This window comes from Ammospiza caudacuta, chromosome 2, assembly GCF_027887145.1.
Source record: "Ammospiza caudacuta isolate bAmmCau1 chromosome 2, bAmmCau1.pri, whole genome shotgun sequence".
NCBI classification, from domain to species: domain Eukaryota; kingdom Metazoa; phylum Chordata; class Aves; order Passeriformes; family Passerellidae; genus Ammospiza; species Ammospiza caudacuta.
In genome coordinates this window covers 29416095-29436245 of record NC_080594.1, presented here as the reverse complement: position 1 = coordinate 29436245, position 20151 = coordinate 29416095, and the positions used below count along the sequence as shown (strand labels likewise).

Genomic DNA, 20151 nt, shown 5'->3' with positions numbered 1-20151 from the left:
GTATACAAAATATAAAATATTTTAAATATTTATAAACGTTGCAAGAAAAAAATAGAACTGTACGAAAATATTTTTTTTCTGAGGTTCCCTCCTGCCCTGTGGGATGAGGAAGAGAAGGGGGACACGTCTGGCCAGCCTAGTGTGCCTTGAGTCCATAGTTGTTAAGTGGGTACGAGTATGCCCTGCCTAATACTATCCGGTCCCGGAGGAGCTTAAATAAGACATAATAATTGCAGAAAAGGATGAGGGCCATGGAGAGCGTGTGGTTCCACTTCTCTGAGCGCAGCAGGGAGTAGAGCTGGTAGCAGACCACACTGCCTTCGATGAGAATCAGCAGGTTGAGCAGCCGTAAGGGACGGTGAAAGAGGAACTGCAGGGGAAGAGTAAAGAAGGAGAGATTTCTGTCATTTGCTGCTGGGTTGAAGTGAAGAGGACTATGGACATAATGCTGTCAGGGACCACTGCAGAGCAGAAGCAGTGCTTGTGCTCCAGCCACCACTAGCTGCCACTTAGGGAAAACAGTAAGGAACAACACATGTAGAATGGCATTTTGCTCGAGAAGGGGAAGTGGGTGAAATAAACCTATTGGCCTGCTGACACACTTTCCCATTTCCCTGAAGGGTGTTAACTAGAACCCTCTCAGGGGAATGCCACTGCCTGACAGCTGTGTCACCTCAATGAGAAAGAGAACTGTGGAGAGCTGTGTCACCTCAATGAGAAAGCACTGACAAGGCAGCCATGGCTCCCATCTTGCCCAGAGGTCACTGTTAGACAGAATGGGTAAGCCCCACTGCTGCCAACATGTATCTTGATCAACAGCCCCAGGCTGTCACAGAACACTGAACTCTCTTGTGCTGCAGCTGGGTTTGAGCCTCTCCTCCCTCCCACAGTGGTAAGGCACCAAGCAAGAGAAGAGATACTTGCATAAAAGCGGGCATGGGACACATCTGAAGGCACTGCTACGTTGTAAGGCCCAACTGCTTTATACAGGCACCGGCTCCGTCGCACCAGAACTCCCTGTGGCCATATTGTGTTTTCTGACCAGCTGTGGGGAAACAATGCCAGAGTGTGAACATCTGTGCTCCCAACCCCCTGAACGAGGGTTCACAGGAATGGACTGCATCTTGAAAAATACCAAAGCCTCTGCCACAAGGACACGTCTTAGCTCCCACTGGAAAAGCACAGAGGGTTGATCACAAGCCCATTCAATGGACTCTTATGTAGTATGAACAAATGGCTCCCAGTGCTAGAACCTTGTCCACTGCAGTGCAGGGAGCCACCCCCTGCCTCTGCTCAAGATGCTCTCAAGTGGCCAAGAAGAATCTCAGCATTCCTTTCTGTGAGGGAACCAGCGGTGACTAGAGGAGCTCAGACAGCTCTCTAGAGCAGCCATATCTGTTTTCAGCGAACAAGGCCAGTAGAGTTGCATGGGGAGTGCAGACACATCCTCAGTAGATAAACACTGCTGGTATTTGCTCACCCACCAGAACATCTCAGCCCCTTGCTAGGCATGCCAAGCCCTGCCATCCCCACACTCACATGTGCTGTGGAGCATTGCTGTAGGAGCCGTGTTCTAGTTTCTGCCACTTGCCAAGGTGGGCAGCAGACCTGTGGAGCAGGTCACAGTACTTGGGGGGCAGCAGCTGCGTGGTGAGCATGACAAAGGCATTGATCCACACCATGATGAGGTGCTCGCAGGACCAGCGCATGTCATAGTACTGGGTGCTCTGCAAAGAGACCAGACAAGAACTTGGCACCACTGTCACAAAGCACAAGGAGGATGACAAGGGACATACTGCATGTGCATCCAGCAGACCCACACCACACGTTACAGGCATGCGCTTTTGGACCGGTGATTTCGGAGGGTTACGGCTTAGGAGGCGCTCAAGGCTCCCTTCTCCTTGAGCTGCAGGAGAAAGGGCAGGGGATGATGCTGCAGCTGGTGAATGTCCTCCTCCAGCAGCAGGTAACAAGGCAGCTTGCTTGCCACAGAACTGCCCCAGGAGCACCAATTCCACCAAGACTGCTACATGGATTGTGGAGCCCTGCCCATTTCTCTGCACAAACTGGAGCTTATTCAAGTAAGAGAAATGACAGATGAAAAAATATAACCCCCACACTGACCAGAGGTTCTTGGATTTAGTTTGCCAAGCATCCTAGTTGGCTCTAACAGGCTGGCCACCAAAGCCTCTGATCCAAGCGCTCAAAAGCCACAATGTTGGATCTGAGACGGGTAACAACAGGTTCTCTTTTCTAGGAAGAACACTGCTATCCATCTGCCTAGGACAGGGGGTGGGAGAAGGGGAGTTAGTAAGTGGGGTGATGGGACTAGAGGTGCATCACATTTATGGCAATACCTATCTGCCAACCAGGAGCAGTACTAGTGCACTCCGGATGCAGCCATGCTCCGCTATCCGGGCTGCCAAAGGGGAGACAGAGAAAAGGGGAATTAACCAGGAATCTGGCCTGGCAGTAGTTCACACAACATTCAGAAGGAGACAGTGGGCAGGGGCACAGAGAGAGCCAGACAACAGCTACCTTCACAAAGCACAGTGGCAGGAATGCCACGTAGTAGGCACTGAAGAGAGAGTTGAAGAGAACTTCCTTGATCCTGCGGTTGAAGTCTGCTTTTAGACACTCCACCTCATTGCGGATGAGATCTGGCGAAAGGGGGCAGCTGTGGGTGGGGATAGATGTAGGATTATTGAACTGTTCTCTCAGGGATTCCCACAGGAGCGAGAAGAAGTCTTTGACCAGGCTGCTGACAGCTGAAGCCCCATCATCCGCCACCTGGTCCTGTACCAAGTAACCACAGTCTGCAGGTAGAGGCTGTGCTCTGCTGTCCTGGTGGAAGCAGCACAGAGGGACGTAGACACCAAACCTGCCGTGAAGGAAAGAAAAAAATGGCTGAAGTAACAGCCATCCCAATAGGGGGCACCTCCCCAACAGGTACTGGCCCTGACAAGAGTGACAGCACATAGGGACCCCCCACTCCAGAAGCTAGCAGCCAACTCTTCTCCCCACTAAAAGGCCAGAGGCTGCAGCTTCAACACCTGTGCAGAGAAGTTTTTCTAAATCCCATTTGCAGAACCAACAGTCCCAAAGGCTCAGTTTTCAAGTGGCAGTAAACGCCCCTCACACGAACAGCAGCTGAGGCAATTCACTTCATCAACTCTGTGCCACCTCCTCACACCTTCCCCCAGCCACTCCTGCTTCCTTTTTAATCCTAAATCGAGGAGACATTACAGCCAACACTCTGCTTCCCACTCTGGCTCATGGCACCCCCAGGCAGCTGTGCCCCCCTGCCCAGAAGGTTCAAAGTGGTGTCACTCACGGGTAGCCCAGGAAGAGAAGGTTGAGAACAGAATGGCTGCGGAAGAGGTTGACCAGAGTCCAGCAGAGCACCCATCCACAGAGGGTGAGCAGCACCAGGCGCACCATGTAGCACATCAGTGATGTTGCACCCACCTGAGAGGCCTGCAAATGGAGAGGAAACACTCAGCAGTCCTATAACAACCAGGGCTAGAAGATGAGCACAAGGGGTGCCTGCGGAGGAGGAGCAGGGAGAGGGTGCCAGCAGGTACTAGAAGAGGGATAGGTGCCCTCTTCCTCTCAGAATCAGGAAACTGATTCTCTTACTAACATAAATGCCTTTAATTTTATTAATGATTGACAGGATCCAAAAGATTCAAATAATCACGAGTTGTGGGGCATGACTAAAGTAGGGCCTTTGAAGAAAAATTCAGAGCTGCAAAGCAGAAAAATATTTTGCTCAAATCCCTTATTGCTCCGATGATAGCCCAGGATAGCCTGAAACCCATTCTCTCTCTGTTCTTTAGAAGGATCAGGTCTCAGCATTGTGAAAATTTGCAGCTAAGGGAAAAGAAGATGTGCACCTTCTCGATTCCAAACCCAGATTTCCATAATTTAGCTCTATTGGATGTGCAGGCTGCAGTGTAGTGAGGAGGCATCACAACAAGAAAGCCTGATCCAATCTCCAGAGGAGAGAAGGAAACTGAGCTATGAAAAGATTCTTAAGGGTTAGAGCCAATACATGGGATGCACAAGAACCTGCATGGAAGATTTCAATGCAGAAATTTCAGTCTATGGCAATTCTTACGGAGGATGTGAACTTAAATGAAAATGGAAGGAATCAGTTGAAAAGAGCCCTTCAGAGTTCCCACCTTCTCCACTTATCTATTCAACAGGACATAACTATTCTTTTATTTAATTTACTTATTTTTAAACACTGCTTAGTTGCTTAGCCTAGAGCTGTATTAGCTATTTCAGTGGACAAAACTTCTGAAAATGACCTTTTACGGAGACTCAATTTGGCCTGGTTCTGCTCCCACAAACACAGAGAAGTGTGTGGTGACATGACCAGAGTCCGAGTTACTGAGTAACCAGGACTGGAAAAGCAGTTCTACCAGTATTCCAATGTCACTTCAGTGTAGTCACACATTCTCCACCTGACTCTTCCCCCTCTGAGCTCCTGTTCATTCTTCTTGTCTTGGCCAGCCTCCTTATTTGCCTTATTGCTACTTGACTTGCAATTCTCTCAGGCACTTCTCTAGCATGAGATAGTGGGGTACAGTACTGTACCTGCAGAGATAAATAAGGAAGTGGGACCATTTAATCTCCTCCTAGATGCAGAGCCAACAGAGCTACCCAATACTACAGGGCATGACTGGTCTTAAGGAGAAAACTCCAAGGCAGAAAAGCACCCTCAAAATCTTAGTCCTTCACACCCAGACTTTTCTGAGGGAAGAAACCTTCCAACCTGCAGGATTTTCCTAGGCCATGGATGACCATGTTCTGCAGCAAGTCCTACAGGCAGTAGAGGGAACAGTGGGAATGTTACCTCAGAGATAATGGCCCACACCAGCCTCCGTGCCAGCATCACTGTGATGAACGCCGCCAGATGGTAGTCAATGAGGTGAAAATTCTGAAGGAGGAAAGAAAAAAGATCTTCACCAGGAAAAGGGACTCTGAAACCACCCAAATGGGGTGGGACTAGAAAGCTGGCTGCTAGAGAGTACATTAGCACCTCACATAGGCATTCCCCAAATCTCTCTATTAGGGATGAAGGGAAATCCATAAACATTAGTGACACAGGAACATCTCCAGAAGCAAGATCTCCTCCACAGGGAGATTCCTTCCCATGGAGAGGTTTCCACAGAAAACAAAACAAACCCACCCTTCAGGCAGGTATTCTTGGGGTCAAAGGGACATCTAGAACCAGAATCCTACCATGGAGAACAGGTTGCAGGTTCTCCACAGAAAAGGCCCTGAACAATCAGACAAAGGGCAGCCAAACTGGAGTCCAGAGTGAGCACACCAGCTCACTTTCCCTCTTGGTCTCAAAATGGTCTGTAGCAACCAGTGCTTCTGATGAAACCAAGCTGACCTGAGAAACCTCATCTTCATTGGCCATGAAGAAGTTCTCTAGCTGCATCAAGTTAGACACAGCTCTTACAGCTTTTCAGTGAAGCCATCCAATATATTCTGGCCAGAAGAGTCAGTAGACTCTGAATACTGCTGCTTTTGGTACTTCAGGGACATTTTGGGTAAAAAAGAATGCTTGAGTTGTGATGGGAATAAACAAACGACCGTTAAATCCTGGTGGGTAGGGAGCCCCAGAGAGAATGCTTTTACTTCTAAGCCCACTGTGTCCAGCACGGCAGAGCTGAGCAGGAGGCTGGTGACTGGAACACCAGCACCACCTGTCGGTACAGGTAACTGAGGGACCACCTCGTGCTTCCAAGCAGCCTTTAGGACAGGGTTCCAGCTGCACAGGCCGACTTTGCTCCCTTGAGGCCTGGTGGCTCACAGGCATCTTATTGGGACAGCAAGAACACTGAAACCGAGGAGGTCGAGAGCTTTACATAAGCTGAGGGTCTGACCCCCTCCCCAACTGTGCTGCTCACCTGCTCTGAGATCCTAACAAAAATCTGCACATCTTCCTTCTCTCAGGCTCTGTTGTTTCAACCGGCAAGGGGCACTCACAGCAGGAGACAGCTCCTGGAGTCTCAACTCTGTGTCAAACCCTAGGGACTAGCTAGACCATGCAAACATGTGCAAGAAGTATCTCCTGAAGGAGTCCTGCTGACTTCTCTCTCTCTCCTGCCATGATTTTCTCCCCTGTAAAATGGGGGATGACATGGCCCCTGACTGATGGGGGTGCATGTGAACTCTCATTCACTCCCTTAATGTCAAATGCTTGGTGATTCCTGGATTGAAGAAGCATGAAAGGAGCTGTGTAATGAAAAAGCCCGAGTGATGGCACTTGCTGGGGAACTCACCAGTGAGGTGCAGGAAGCAGGGTGATTGTATGGGTACCACCAGACAGTCTTGTAGATGTTGATGTACTGAATGAAGAGGGCTACCAGAAGGTAGATGAAGAACAGGAATTCAAAGAGGAGGCTCCCATCCAATGGCAGGTCAGGGATCCGGCAGTGACGCACAGGCTCTGGAGTAATCAGTGCTGTGATCGGAGGTGCCGACAGGCTGATGGCACTACCATTCCTGAAGCAGATGGACATCACTTACTTGGTAAACATTCTCCATCATCTCTGACATTTTCCAGGATAGAGTGCTTGAGGTTGTAAATATGAGACTGGGTATTACCAGGGGAGAGGCGACAGCAGTTTTTGCATTCCTATTTCTGACATGAGATAAGAGGCTGGTGGTGACCTCCATCATCTTAGCTCAGACAAAACCCTTATCCAGAATTTTCCCTGGACGACAGCTTGATCTGTCAGAAGTGCTGTGACATGCCCAGCATGCTCGGAGGAGCAGACATACAGAGCTAAAATCATTAAGGATTCTGTGCTACACCTAACAGTTAATACTGGCTTTCAACCCATCACCAGGGCACTACAGTAGCACCCAGCCTCCTTCTCCAGCACAGCAAAGTGCCCACTGTCTTTCTGTTCATAGTTCCTCTTTTAAAAAGATGAGTAACTAAAAATGTAATGGAGTAGTTCAGCCACTTCCTAAAGGCTAACCTCTCAAGTGTTCCCACACTTCCTTCTTTTCTAGCTTTCAGAGGAGGACATGACAACTAACAGCTCTGGCATACTGAACTGGTAGAGGAACTATGCTATGTCTGACTGAAACCAGATAAGCAACGCTCTCCCAGGACCCTGGGGCCCTGACTCCACAGTCTCGACATCACTTGCTTCCAAAGAACCTCAAACTGTGCTATCTGTCCCTCTGTCCCTGACAGAGAAGTCTGTAAAGGCCAAAGCTAAATGGCTGGGATTGCTCTACTCTGTAAGAATGAACCTATACCAGGGCCCCAGCATGCAGCAAATAGTTTCTCTGGTCTGCCAACTTTTTATGGAAAGAAGTAATGCTGGGCCCTTTCAGTTTTTATACCAAATGTGGTAATCTCAATGTCACTGCATGTCCGTTCCTGTTTCAGCCCCCAACTTCCCCAGAAAATGCAGGTCATCTTTACCAACTATGAGAATTAGTTTCATCAACCTGCAGGTCTAAAACAGAATACGGGCATCCTCCTGCCTTGTGTTTCTATTATGTAGGAGGAGGAGTCACAGCTGTCTGTCGTGCCACATTAATTCCCCAGGACAGTGAAGGTAGGTGAGCAAGACAAGGACTCATCATTTGCTAGGACTCACTGCTCTGGAAACTGCTGCAGGAAAGACAAATGAAGCAGTGTGTGATTTCCACCCCTGTGTGATTTCTACTGTGGCTGTTGTGACCACAACAGAGTGGTGAAGGGGGGCTGAGACCACTGCCACAATCCCCTCCACGGGGCTGGTTTTAATGCATGAAGTCAAAAGAGGGGCTGCAGAGGGAAGCATGTACCACAGCAGAGCTGAGAAGAGAAGCTGGAAGAGGTTTGTCACGCAGGACTTGTTCCCTCTTGGATGAGCTGTCTCATAATACCACAGTGGAGGGCTCAAGGTTCCCCTCTCCCAACCCATCACTTTCACCACAAAGCCATGCTCCCACACAGGGTTCAGGGAGGATCAAGGCTCCTTGCTTTCAGTGCTGTCCCAACAGCCCTGCCTCTGTCCTCACCTGTTTCTCAGACCAGTCCCGTTCCCACAGCTGCCGCCAACCAGAGTCTGGAGAGAAGGCAAAGCAGAACGGCTTAGCTGCTGCCGGCTGGGTCCCCTCCTTCCACCGGGCATGACCAGGAACCAGTCCACTTCCAGTGCCTCCAGCAGGCTGTGCCCTCACACCCACACCACGATCCAAAAGCCTTCCCAAATCTGCAAAGGAGGCAGAAACATCACTTAAGCTTTAACTCTGGTCACACTCACCCAGTTCCAGCCAGGCAAATTCATGCAGAAGGAAGTCACTCTCACACACTCAGAGCCCTGTGGGACAGCCATCAGCACTGTGCCACTTCAATGGCAGCAGATCACCGTCTGCTTGCACACCCAGAAGGAACACCACTGTGTCTCTAAAAAGGGGCTGCTTGCATTAGCCATCAACAACTGACAGCACTTATTGCTGGCTGGAAAGCACCACTGAGCATCTCCAGAGCTGGAGATGACAAAAATGGGTGCTTTATTTCAAAAGCAAACCTGGTAAGAGCCTTCTCCGTGTTGTGGTTGAGCTACTAGAGCTTCACAGCTCTTTATAGGCACTCAGCATGTTACTGGCCAGGCTCTGATGCTGGTAGGTTAACTCAGACACCCTCTGGCAGAGCTCTGAACAGACACACTGGTGTCCTTGAAGGAAACTGCATGGTCCAGCTCCCTCCTGTGCTAATGCCCAAATGACACCAAGGTAATACATCCATTTAAAAGTGGGTTTAGCTAGCAGAAAAGTGCAGCAAAACACACATGTATGCATGTACTTCAAAGGCACATATAGGCAATCCCATAACCCAGCCCTGAAAAGAAAAATAATTCAGAAGTAAACTTGTACATATTTATTTACCTATTTATTTTTAAAGACACACTTAAATCTATCAATTCCTTAAAATAAACTACTATGAGAGAGGCTGGGCATCTCAGAATATCAGAAACAATAGTGTCATTTCTAGCATAGAGTTTATCACTTCCCATACAATTTTTCTTCTATTTCACTGGTCTCCAACAAGACACTGCAAGGATTTTGGCAGTCAGGAAAGTTTCTAATGCAAACACAGCAGACATAAGGGAGTGAAGGACTGGAGTGCTCCTGTGCTGTACAGGAACAAGACACCAAGTGAGCATCTCACTACAAGGACTTTGGTGTGTCTGTGTGCCTGGAGTCTGAATCAGCTGCCCTTTTGGAAAAATATCATAGCCAGAACCAACCCAGGGATCAAAAAAGCACATCCACCTTCTGGGAAACTCTAGATGTAGCTCTGAAATGTACAGATGGAACCTATGGACTATTTATAATTCAGTCATCACCTCCTTTAAAATCCAGAGAAATCACAGCTGGCAGAAATGCCAGAAGTTTTGTGAGTCACAGGACTGTCACCATGAACACAGTGTGCAGGAGTACTTCTCTAAAAAATTCCCTCAAAGAATTGCCCTTTGTATTAAAATTTCCCATCCTTCATCTCTACTTTCATTAATGAAACCAGGATAGTAATTCTCAAACTTTCAACAAAAATCAAGATGTTTCAAATGAGGAATGCTTTCTGCATACTCACACAAAAGTCAGTTGGAAAAATCAAACCAAACCAAACCCAAAAAAACCACACAAAAAACCAGAGATCCAGGAGGGAGAGAGAAAAAAAAAGGAGATACGAAAATGCATGAAAGGCAAGCAAACATTGGAGAATTTTGGTTTTGAGGTAAATAGTGTGTTTTGGCAGACTTTAATACTCTTATATCTCCAATAGCAACACAACAGAGATTGAAGCCTTCCTTACCCTTCTTGTCAAACAAGAATTTTCAGAGATTTTCCCTAGGATGTTCTGGAGTTTTATTTGGAAATATTTCTATTTCAGGAATTAAATATAAACAAGAAAATTCTCCTGAATGTGTAAGATGAGCAGGGGCAGCAACAAACAATGCAGAATTCACTTAGGGCATTCAGACACTTTTGATAAACAGCTAAAGTGAAGGAAAAAAAATGAGGAAAAACCCCCAAAAAGAACAAACTTGAAAGCCATTTTAAGCCAAATTTAGCTACCACAGGGCCTGTGGTAGCTGAAACAATTGGTCTGATTCGACCTACAGGATATTTATGATAATGGATGCAATATGTTGGTGGTCTAATTAGTGCTATTAACAGTGGAAGGTATTTTATAGCACATTCAATAATTCATGTAAATAATTTAACAGGTCTCATTAGTATCACCCCATTAGTATGCCTCACATGCTCGCCAATACAGACACTTGGACACAGAGCAATCGCAATTGCAGCCCCTGGCTTTACAAACCAGTAAAATGCAGGTTTCTACCAGTAAAAACAACTGCCTGTGGAAAGAAGCCATCCTTAACGTCAGTGCACATATTTTAAATGCACTTGAATGAGCCCTTTCACAGTGATTCATGAACATATAGACTGGGCAGTTCCTCAAGCCAAGCTTTAAATAACTTTAAATACTGGAGTCAGATCAAATTAGGTAGGTATTTGTTGGAGCAAAATCTGCCTAAGAACCATCCCTTTTTTTGTTTGCTTTTATTTTGTAAAACTAGCCACACAAAACTGAAGCTCCAGAGATAAAGCTAAACAAAGCAGTGAGATTACACATCAGATTGTCTCTAAGTCTGCTTTGTTTTGGCCTTGAAGCAATCAACAGCCCTCCTTTTTGAGGAGAAAGACATGGGGAAAAGCTTTTATAGCTTTCAATTAATAAACAAAGGCATGATTCTACTTTGAAAACGAGAAAAAAAGGTATCCATAAACCCTTACTCCAACAGATAATATTCCAAGTCATATAAAGTATTAATGAAGAGTCCACCCTGCTCCCTTCTCTGTTTGCATTCTCCACCCCATCAGTGATCATATTTTATAGAGTCATGCAGAAAAACTGAGTAATGAAAGATAAAAGCTTTTCCTGACAAGACTCTTCAGTCCATTAATGTGATTCCATGCTGTTCTTTCCAGTTCACTTACAATTTCCCTCAAAAAATAAGCAACATGCTTGTGGTCCCTTCATCCTCAAATCCTCAGAACCAGTATTACCTAGCCTCCAAGATACCCTCTCTGAGGCAGATGTGGGCATCATAAAAACACACAGACAGAATCTGGAGAGCAGCTACAGAAGAGCAGACAGTGGTCCCTGCACAGGGAATGGATGTGGGTAGGGACAGCTCTTGGGTTCAAGGGCAGACCATGCTTCAGGACAGAGACAAAACTTTCATTTGTGACACAGTTACAAGAAAATCCAGAAACAGAAGGTATCAGATGCTCTGATTTCCAGTTCCTGCTTTTAGGACCACAGAAAGCACTTGGTAATTTTTTATTTCTGTGCCACAATACCCTTCCTGCCCATCAGCTCCCCAGCTATCCAGACAAGGCAGGATCGTGGCAGGATCAAGGCAGGCAAGAACCACAGCTCTCTGCACAACTTTACTGATAAAAAGCTAGGCAGATGAATTACTCACCAATTCAGAGCTGAAACAGTGTGCAGCCCTGTCCTGCTCACCAAGGCCCATCACTCAGAATCATGTTTCTGCATCAGCAGCTGCCCAAACAGCTCTTTCAAGAGGCAATCAGGAGAGAGTCAGTGACTCATCAGAATGGCAAGTGTGCCTGTTTCCCATCTCTTTGCTGGAAACGCTACAAAGCTCAGTCAATTATTTTGACAGTGTTAACATTTTTTAATTGGAGAAAACTCCAAGCCTCTCCAGTCTTGTTAGGAAGCTTGCTGCACCGAGACATAAGAACTCCCAGAGTGTGGAAGACATTCAGGTGGCTTTCCTTGGCTCCACAAGTCCTAGCACCAGTTACTCACAAGAGCAGAAAGTGAAACATGGCCATCCTCACTTGGTGCAATGCGGCTCAAGAAGACCACAGGTCTCTTCACTGCAACTCACCATCTCAATTAAAGCAACCTTCTTCCTGCTGAGGAAGCATGTGACAGCTGGGGGTGAAGCAACACATGGCCTTTGTGGTGAGGGACTCTCTCTGCCTCCACAGCAACACAAACACTCCTGGCAAGACTTTCCATTCAGGGTGCCCGTGCTCTATGGAAACACACCTGCCACGTGTGCAGAGCTCCCTGGCAGGGAGGCGCAGCCAGCCACCCCCGAGACACGGCTGCAGACCACTGACACAAAGCACAATTAGCTTCTGAAACTGAAAATGCTCTCTTGGTTGCTAATGTCCTCAACTCAACTCACTGCAGCTGGTCAGCCTAATCCTAAACTTGCAGTTGTCCAGCAATCCTAGTATCTTTGCAAATTATCACACAAGTTTTCCTTTGAACTTTTGAGAGTCCTAGTTACTATACTATATTTTAACTTCCTTTTAGTGTGAACTTCTTATTTATTTATTTAAATTAAAATAAAAAACAACCAAAACAAATCCAAACCCCTATTCTGACAGCTGGAAAAACAGACACAAAGCTAATAATTGACTCACCCAATATAACACCAAAAAGAAAAAAAAAATCACCAGAGAGCCAAGGAACAGAGATGGCTGCACCCAAGCCTTGGTCACAAGGCCATCTTGTCAGCACCCTCACATCTGCCACAACAGAAGCCACAAAGACACAAAATTTCTGTGAAAGCCCCAACTGGTCTGGGAATAAAATTAGCATTTAGTTGTTGCAAGGAAGGAAACAACCGACAGGTTATCAGATGGAAAGCTAAATATTTGGCTTGCACAGAGCTGCCCCGGTGCTAAGTCAACACAACCTTTCAACTCTGGCTGGATCCAAAGGCACACACCCGCCACCTGGCCCAGAGCTGGGAGGCAAAACCGGTTAGGAGGGAGGTCTCCAAGTCAGCACATTTTCCAAGCCCTCATGCCATACAGAGAGATGGATTAATATGGGGATTTGGCACAGAGACAGATAGAAACCCCCTGAAGTGCAGCCCAAGCAGGAGAGCTGGGTGAGGAATCACCACTGTCAGGTGATGCACCAGCAAGACTAATTTTTGCTCAGTGACTAATAACCTCCTCTGTAAAAACAAAACCAACCCATCAAGACCACGTCAGTGTAGGCTTTTCTGATACAGCACAACTCTGGCTGAAGAGGTTCCATCTACCAGTCCTCTACACAGGTGCCAAAACCAAAGGGTCAAAGTAGCAAGATTATGGCAAGCATTAACAAACAGGATATGTACTGTATGACTTATTTCTAGTGTTTTCAGCAAGGAAGTGCAGAGCTAAGCAGAAGGGTAAGTGGGAAAAATAGAAGTTTTAGCTTAAGACAAGGGGAAGGCAGTGCCTGCCATTTGCAGCTGCCACAGTATTTCAAATACCCACATACAAAAATGGGAATGGGAAAGAAAAGTTTTTTCAGGAAAAGCCTCTCAAAGTTGAAGTGCAGTAAGCTCAGTCAGCTCATTCTGCAGACATGTTAAAGTGTAAGACGTAGATTTAAGTTCTTAATACTCCAGATAAACAAAATTATCTAAGATACTAAAAAAGCCATTTTAAAACAGAGAAATCCTATAAATTCCCTAAAAATCCCCTCAAAGACCTTACTTTAGGGGGTGCAAGAAGAAGTCTCCAGAGGTATGCAGGCAATAGTGTCCCCTTCAGAAGATAGGCGAGTTCAGGTTTTGTGAATCAGAGGAAAGTTGAGACACAGACTAAGCACTCTAAACAAACCCCTGGAGAGTACAAGAACAAAGCCACAATTCCTGGTGTAATAAAACAGTATTACCTTATATTGCCATACAATTACCTTGTGCAACTAACTGCTGCAGCAGGTCAAAACAAACAGCTTAGGAAAACTTCAATGAATGACTGTAGTAATTTTATGAATGAAGACAAGAGAATTTTTATTCTAAAAGGAAGTAAAAAAAAAAAAAAAAAAAAAAAAACAAACAAAACCAACCAAAAAAAAAAACAAAGCCACAATGCAAGACCCTCAAGGCTCAGCAGCTCCAAGTGGCCAATAACACTCCGCACCAAGCCAACCAGTATTACACAGCTAGCAGCAAGACATTAAGACAGAACTGCAAAGCTGAGCTTTTCCAGCAGCAGAGGGAAATGCAGGCCTGACCAGTTGGCTCACAGTCTATTTTGGTCCTCGAGTTCCCATGCTTCTGAATTGTCTGGGGAAAGGGACATCCAGCCCAGCCTCATCCAGAGTGAGAGACCCAAACTAAAGAGCTGCAGGGAATTACTGAGCCAGACAGTTCTCTGAGTGTGTAACAACACAGAAGTTTTAACTCCAACTCCACATTAGTGATAGAAACTGAAGTTCTATTTAGAAGGGGACACTGGTTGGGAAGTGAAACACAAGGGCAGTGTTTCAGCAGCCACAACACAGGCAAAGCTATTAAAGCTGGCTGCTAATACAATTTATCAACACGCACTCACTCCTAAGTACATCTTGCACCAGAGCTCTTCAGTAAACATTACGCACAACCACAGCTCTGCTAAAACACAGCTACAGATCACCCTCCATTATACCATGCCATGTGCAGTAACTGGCAAAGTCAGGGAATTCTAGGTATGGCCACTGAAATTTTTTTTTCCAAGATATCAAGGCAAATGCACAACAAAACAGATCACTGCTGACAGGGAAAAAAGAAGGAAAAAAAATAGAAGATGCTCATGCTTTAAGAGCCCATCTTTTAAAATTTTCCATCAAGCAAGCCACCAAAATAGGCATTCTCCTCCCAACCTTGAACACAAACCCAATCTAATGGCCTGAGCACAGGCCAGGATATCTTCTGCTTTTTAATCTTTCCTCTTCAACTGACTTCCAGGGAACTTGTTTTACCAATACAGGCCTCAGTTTCCTTATCCAAAACATGATAAACTGTTCAAAAGTACTTCTCCTCCCAAGGGTCTCTGTATGTAGTAGTGGATATTTTTTAAAGTATTATTTTAGCGCTTTAGACAAGCTTTTTTAAAAACAAACAGAAGCAGCTTTCCTGCTGGTTTTGTTCCTCTGCCAATCCCTATGTTTAATTTAATGGAGATCAGCCATGATGACAAATCATGGGGAGTCACTAGGATTTTTCTATTTTGCCCTCAAATAGCTAAAAATAAGGCAGGCATCTGCCATCTGTAGCAATGAGCTTGAGTGCATGAAGAAGCACACAAGTTAAAAACCACTTCCTTGAGCCTTTCACCAAGTCATCACACTGGGAGTCACAGCAGAAAGTATCAGTGAGACAATGCTTTGCACATCCCTGATGCTGCAGAAAAGCAACAACATTGCAGGGAATTTTAAACACATTGTAATTTGTATAAATCATAAATTTGCATTAAAATATAAACCACATATGAGAATGCACCGATTCTCCTCTATTTGCCTCTTAAGCAACAGGTTCAGGTGACATAAATATTCCCCACAAAACAGTAAGTCTTCAATTCAACCTCCACGACTTTGGTAGGCAGGACTCAGAACTTTTTATGACTGTTTACAGAGCAACTAATCCTGCAGATTGAGAAAATGCAATAGGATACATTAATCCCTTGTATAATTAATTATACTGACACTAATCCAGCTGTCTGAATCTGCATCCATGCTCCCTTATATGTATTTCTGGGCTGCAGATGTCTACTGATAATTTTGCTTTAAACCAACAATTCCAAACCTCCAAAGGATGCCACTGCACCCTGTCTCTCAGGACAGCTCTCCTGACCAGGTTGGATTATACCCACTTCTCACCAGAAGTCTCATTTTTGCTTGCAATACCCAAAAGAAAAAAAATCAAGAAAAGGTTGGGAATAACTCACCAATGACAACAGCCCCCAAAGAACAGGATGGAATCTTCCAAGACAGTTTGTGAAAGCTTATGAGCTATTTTCCCAAATCACACAGCTACTACAGATTTACCTCTGATATTAAAAATCCACCTGCTAACAGCTATTCCTACCTAACTGCAACTTACCTAACTGTGATAGGGTTAGAAACAAATGGACTAAAGTTCCAATTTTAACAGCCAGAAGAAAACTTCTTGCAGGATTTCATGACTCTGTGGCACAGGGAAAACACTGAGACTAAGGAGCAGGATGGTCTCTGAATTGCTACTATCTTGTTGCTTTCCAACACATCCATCTTCAGCAACTGCACCTCTACTGAGGAGTACTGAGTGGCCCAACTGGTTTCTGACCTGAATGCTCATGGAAACTGGAAGCCACCTTGCCAAACATTTCTAGCACATTTGCTCTTGGCTGTATTCTCAAACATCCAGATTGTGTGCCTATAGAAAGAAAGAAAGTGTTGAGTTTTATGAAAACCAGGTTGGAGTCAATCTGCATTACATATTCTTTCAGTGCTACTTAGTTTCAAAACCAGCAGAAAGGTCTGGGACTTCCCCTTAAAACACTGCATACAGAAGTAATTTTTTTAATCCAAAATATCAGAACTAAGAGGAATGTCTGAAGAACAGACAAAAAAGTAATTATGCCTGTCTGCTTTTGAGTACTAATAACAGGACATCTACATTGGCAATGTTACATCAGCAGGCAGGCCAGTAAGATGAGAATTGCTCTATTTCCTTAGCTTCCACTGAACCTACTGTGGTAAATGCCATTAGTGTCTCTGAAAAACAAGTAATTTCAGCAAGGTGTTCATCTGTATAATGCAAAAATTTTTATAAGAATTCATCATCTTACAAGCAGAATAGAAACATGCACTGCAAAGTAGGAAGCAAAATGCTTCATCCCCATTTTACAATCAGAAAGACTAAATATAAGAATAAGAAATAAAAGCCCTGCATTTTCAAAATTATTAATGATTTTGAATGCTCTGGTTGAGGCAGTATAGACACCTCTATTAGTAGGAACATGGACACCCAGAGCTTCTGAAAGTCAGGTCTCAAATGCTGCAAAGAGACAGCCAGGAATGAGCTGTACAGGAGGCACGCAGGTGTTCTATGGTCCTGAGATCAGGAGTACACACTGAGCACGGGTCACTGTGTCACTGATATCACTTGAGCTTCATGTTGTTCCAAATAAATCAAACCTGGAAAACATTACCACCTGCTGTGCTGGTTTGTACAGCAAAACCTCAGGCAAAGAAGCTCAAGAAAAGGAACAGGGAGTAGCTGCATCTACACCTGAAGAACTTCCAGTCAGATAAGGGACAACAAGGAGCACATGAAGTTTCAGCCCAAACCGCAGAGGGGTCAGCATTGCCTGGCTGCACACCAGTGAGCCCAGACTTTACCAGCAGAGTATCACCCAAGCACCTTGGCTGAAGGAGTCTGCACTCCAAGAGCTGCAGCTGGAAGGAGGAATGAGCATCAGAAATAGTCAATAGCAGGAGTGCCAGGAGGTGAGCCATGGAGCAGACTGTGGGTTAAAAAGGGTTGATGTTCTCTGCCTTCAGCATCCTGTAAAATTGGAGCTGAGCCATTCCAATCCCACCCTGTACTAGTGTATCCCTCTCCCAGAAATCTCTTCTGGTCACAGTGAGTTAACAGATAGAAGCGATGGATACAGAAGGGATGCCTTGTCTCCAAAAATTTTGTAACTCACCCCTTTGTAACACAGACATCTCACTTCTCCACTTACAGTCGTAACAGATGACAGGGACACGAGGGGCCCCTTACAATGAAAAGCATGCATGACAGCAATCAGAGATTGCAAACAAAGCTGCCTCTGTTTCTGCTGTACGTTCACATGTTAAAACGATGCTGGAGTAGGGAAGGAGCTGCCTCATGTAATAGGGAAAATCATGCGCCCAACTGCTAGCCTATATAAGAGAGAATGATTGATACACTGTTTTCACTGCGATACAAAAAAGAACAGCGAGAGAAATGTGCACCCACATCCATTCTGGAAACGGTACCTTATGGCGGGTTGGATTTACCTGGACTTACAGAAGATTGCCTCAGCTCCTCATCTTCCACAGGACAGTGCCCTTGCAGGACTGGTTACGTAGGGACAGCGCTTTAGAAGCCCAAAGCGCACTCTGCCGTGACCCCAGCCCGACTTCCCCGTGTTTAATCCTCAACCTTCCTTCCCCAGAGCACCCGGCTCCCAGCAGCGTGCGCGCACCTCCTGCTTTAACCCAAACACAGCAGGAAACGTCTCGAAGGAGAAGCCCGGGACCAAATGCCGTAACTTACCAGCAGGACGGAGCAGACCCGGCGGAACCCTCCCCACCACTCACTCCCACACAGCCAGAAACACACACCCAGGTTTCCGAGGGGGCTCCGGCGGTCGCAGCCCGCCGCCCGCCTGGGTCGCCGTGGCTCTCCCGGCGCTGCCCACGGGAGCGGCGGGGCCGTACTCACACATCCAAGCGCGGGCGGCGGCGCGGCTCGGACATCAGCCGGCAGCGGGGTCCCCTCCGGCGGCAGCGGCCCGGCGGCGAGACCCGGCCCCGGCAACCCCCGGCCCGCCCGGGGGGAACGAGGCTGCGGCGGCGGCGGTGGGAGCCCCGCGGAGCGTCCCTCCTCCCGCCGGGCAGACCCACCTCGCCGCTGCCCCGCGGCGGGGCAGGAGCAGGGGAAGGGATAGGAGGAGAAGAGGAGGCAGGCGGGCGGGTCCGGCCTCGGCGCCCCGGCGCGGCCCTGCACAGCGCCGGCTACCCGGGAGACGTGGCAGTGAGGGCTGATGCTCTCATCACGCGGCGACAGCGGCGGCGGCCCGCGGCGGCAGCGGCCGGCCCAGGGAGGGCAGGAGCCGCGGGGAGGGCGGGGCCGCGGCCGCGCCGCGCCGCCATCTTGGGGGTGGCAGGCAGGGTTCAGGTGCTGCCGCCGGCCGGGCCTCGCTGCTGGGACTCCTCAGATCCACACCGAAACACGTAATCAATCAGGTCGGAAAAGACCTCTGAGATCGTGGAGACCAACCTATGGCTAATCACCACCCTGACAACTAGATCATGGCACTGAGAGCCACGTCCAATCTTTTCCTTAAACACCTCTGGGATCTGTGACTCCACCACCTCCTTCGACAGCCCATTCCAATGTCTAATCATCCTTTTAGTCGAAGAAATTCCTCCTAAAGTCCAATACAAACCTCCTCTGGCACAGTTTAAGACTGTGTCCTTTTATCCTGTCGCTTGTTGCCTGGGACGAGACCAAGAGAGTGATGCAAGGTCCCCCCAAGCTTTCTCTTCTCCAGGCTAAACCCCAGCTCCCTCAGCTGCTCCTCAGAGGACTTGTGCTCCAGACCCTACACCAGCTCCGTTGCTCTTCTCTGGACTCGCTCCAGCATCTCAATGCCTTTCTTGTAGTGGGGAGCCCAGAACTGGACACAGGACTCAAGGTCTTGCCATGTTTTGCATCATGAGATGCCATTTAAAACAAAATCATAACATCATAATTAACTGCTTCATTACAGCCAGCACATCATTTATCCCATGGCTGAACATCAGCAGCTGAAAAGCCCTTCTGCCATTGCCACCCTCAGCCAAGGTGGAGAAGGCTCATGTTCCCATTTGAAACCAGCACAGTATCCACCCCTTGTTCTACATCATTTACATCATGCCAGCTCCCATGCTTTCAAATATCCCATCACCCTTCCCATCCTTTGGTGTATGCACACAGATACCATTCCCTGTCTCTATAAAATGTGAATTGAGTTCATTTTGTCCATGACCTTGAGCTCCATTTGCCATTACCGACTTCCAGGGCAGAGAAGATGGTGTGTGTTGTTGGACTGTTGCATGGTGAAGCTAGTTCTGATTCCATCACCATTGCATTTATCCATATTTATCAAAGTTCATTCTCTAATTATGTGGTAATCAAAGGGGAGTTGGGTTCAGATCCCCAAATCCAGAGTTGGCGGAGTCAGGTGCTGTAAAGTGCCCAATGCACTGATGAGTGTATATGTGATAGCACACAGTCTTACATAGCAATTACATCAAACAGTTTAATAAATTGTAATTCCCACCGATAACCAAATACTCCTGAGGCACACACCGGACTTCCCCATCCTCCTGAATTACCCATCAAGTACCCAAGTCCTTGAACAAAAGCAATCCCATGGATTTCTTGGGCTTTGCCTGAGGCAGGAATAACCCAGACGTTTTCCCTCTGCATAATTTTCATGTGCACTGATGGATATTTACCCCGTTGTCCAGTATGTAAAAGTTTTGACTGAGCAGTGCCAGCCTGACCGACAGATTCCCTAGTGCTGACT

At 46.8% G+C, this 20151-nt stretch overlaps 1 protein-coding gene across 2 annotated transcripts; it reads right to left on the bottom strand.

Annotated features, from left to right (window-relative positions):
• Positions 1-12: 12 nt before the first annotated feature.
• TMEM39A (transmembrane protein 39A) lies at positions 13-18517 on the bottom strand. 2 transcript variants are annotated; one of them, XM_058825044.1, is made up of 10 exons: positions 18300-18507; positions 16170-16259; positions 8047-8240; positions 6303-6525; positions 4862-4945; positions 3335-3477; positions 2539-2881; positions 1540-1727; positions 925-1045; positions 13-370 (listed from the first exon to the last, which is right to left on the bottom strand). In XM_058825044.1, the coding sequence occupies exons 3-10, from the start codon at positions 8157-8159 to the stop codon at positions 137-139; spliced, it is 1449 nt and encodes a 482-aa protein (XP_058681027.1). In that variant the 5' UTR covers positions 8160-8240; positions 16170-16259; positions 18300-18507; the 3' UTR covers positions 13-136. The 2 variants fall into 2 exon arrangements, with proteins under 2 accessions (XP_058681027.1, XP_058681026.1); XM_058825043.1 differs by lacking the exon at positions 16170-16259 and having other exon boundaries at positions 18300-18517.
• Positions 18518-20151: the final 1634 nt, after the last annotated feature.

What these genes read in the sequence shown, in the direction of transcription:
- TMEM39A (XM_058825043.1), bottom strand. Translation starts at nt 8,159, where the DNA reads ATGCCCGGTGGAAGGAGGGGACCCAGCCGGCAGCAGCTAAGCCGTTCT. An exon ending in GGGACTGGTCTGAGAAACAG is followed by an intron (nt 6,526 to 8,046) that starts GTGAGGACAGAG and finishes CATCTGCTTCAG; the next exon opens with GAATGGTAGTGCCATCAGCC. An exon ending in AGCAATGCTCCACAGCACAT is followed by an intron (nt 1,046 to 1,539) that starts GTGAGTGTGGGG and finishes GTTTCCCCACAG; the next exon opens with CTGGTCAGAAAACACAATAT.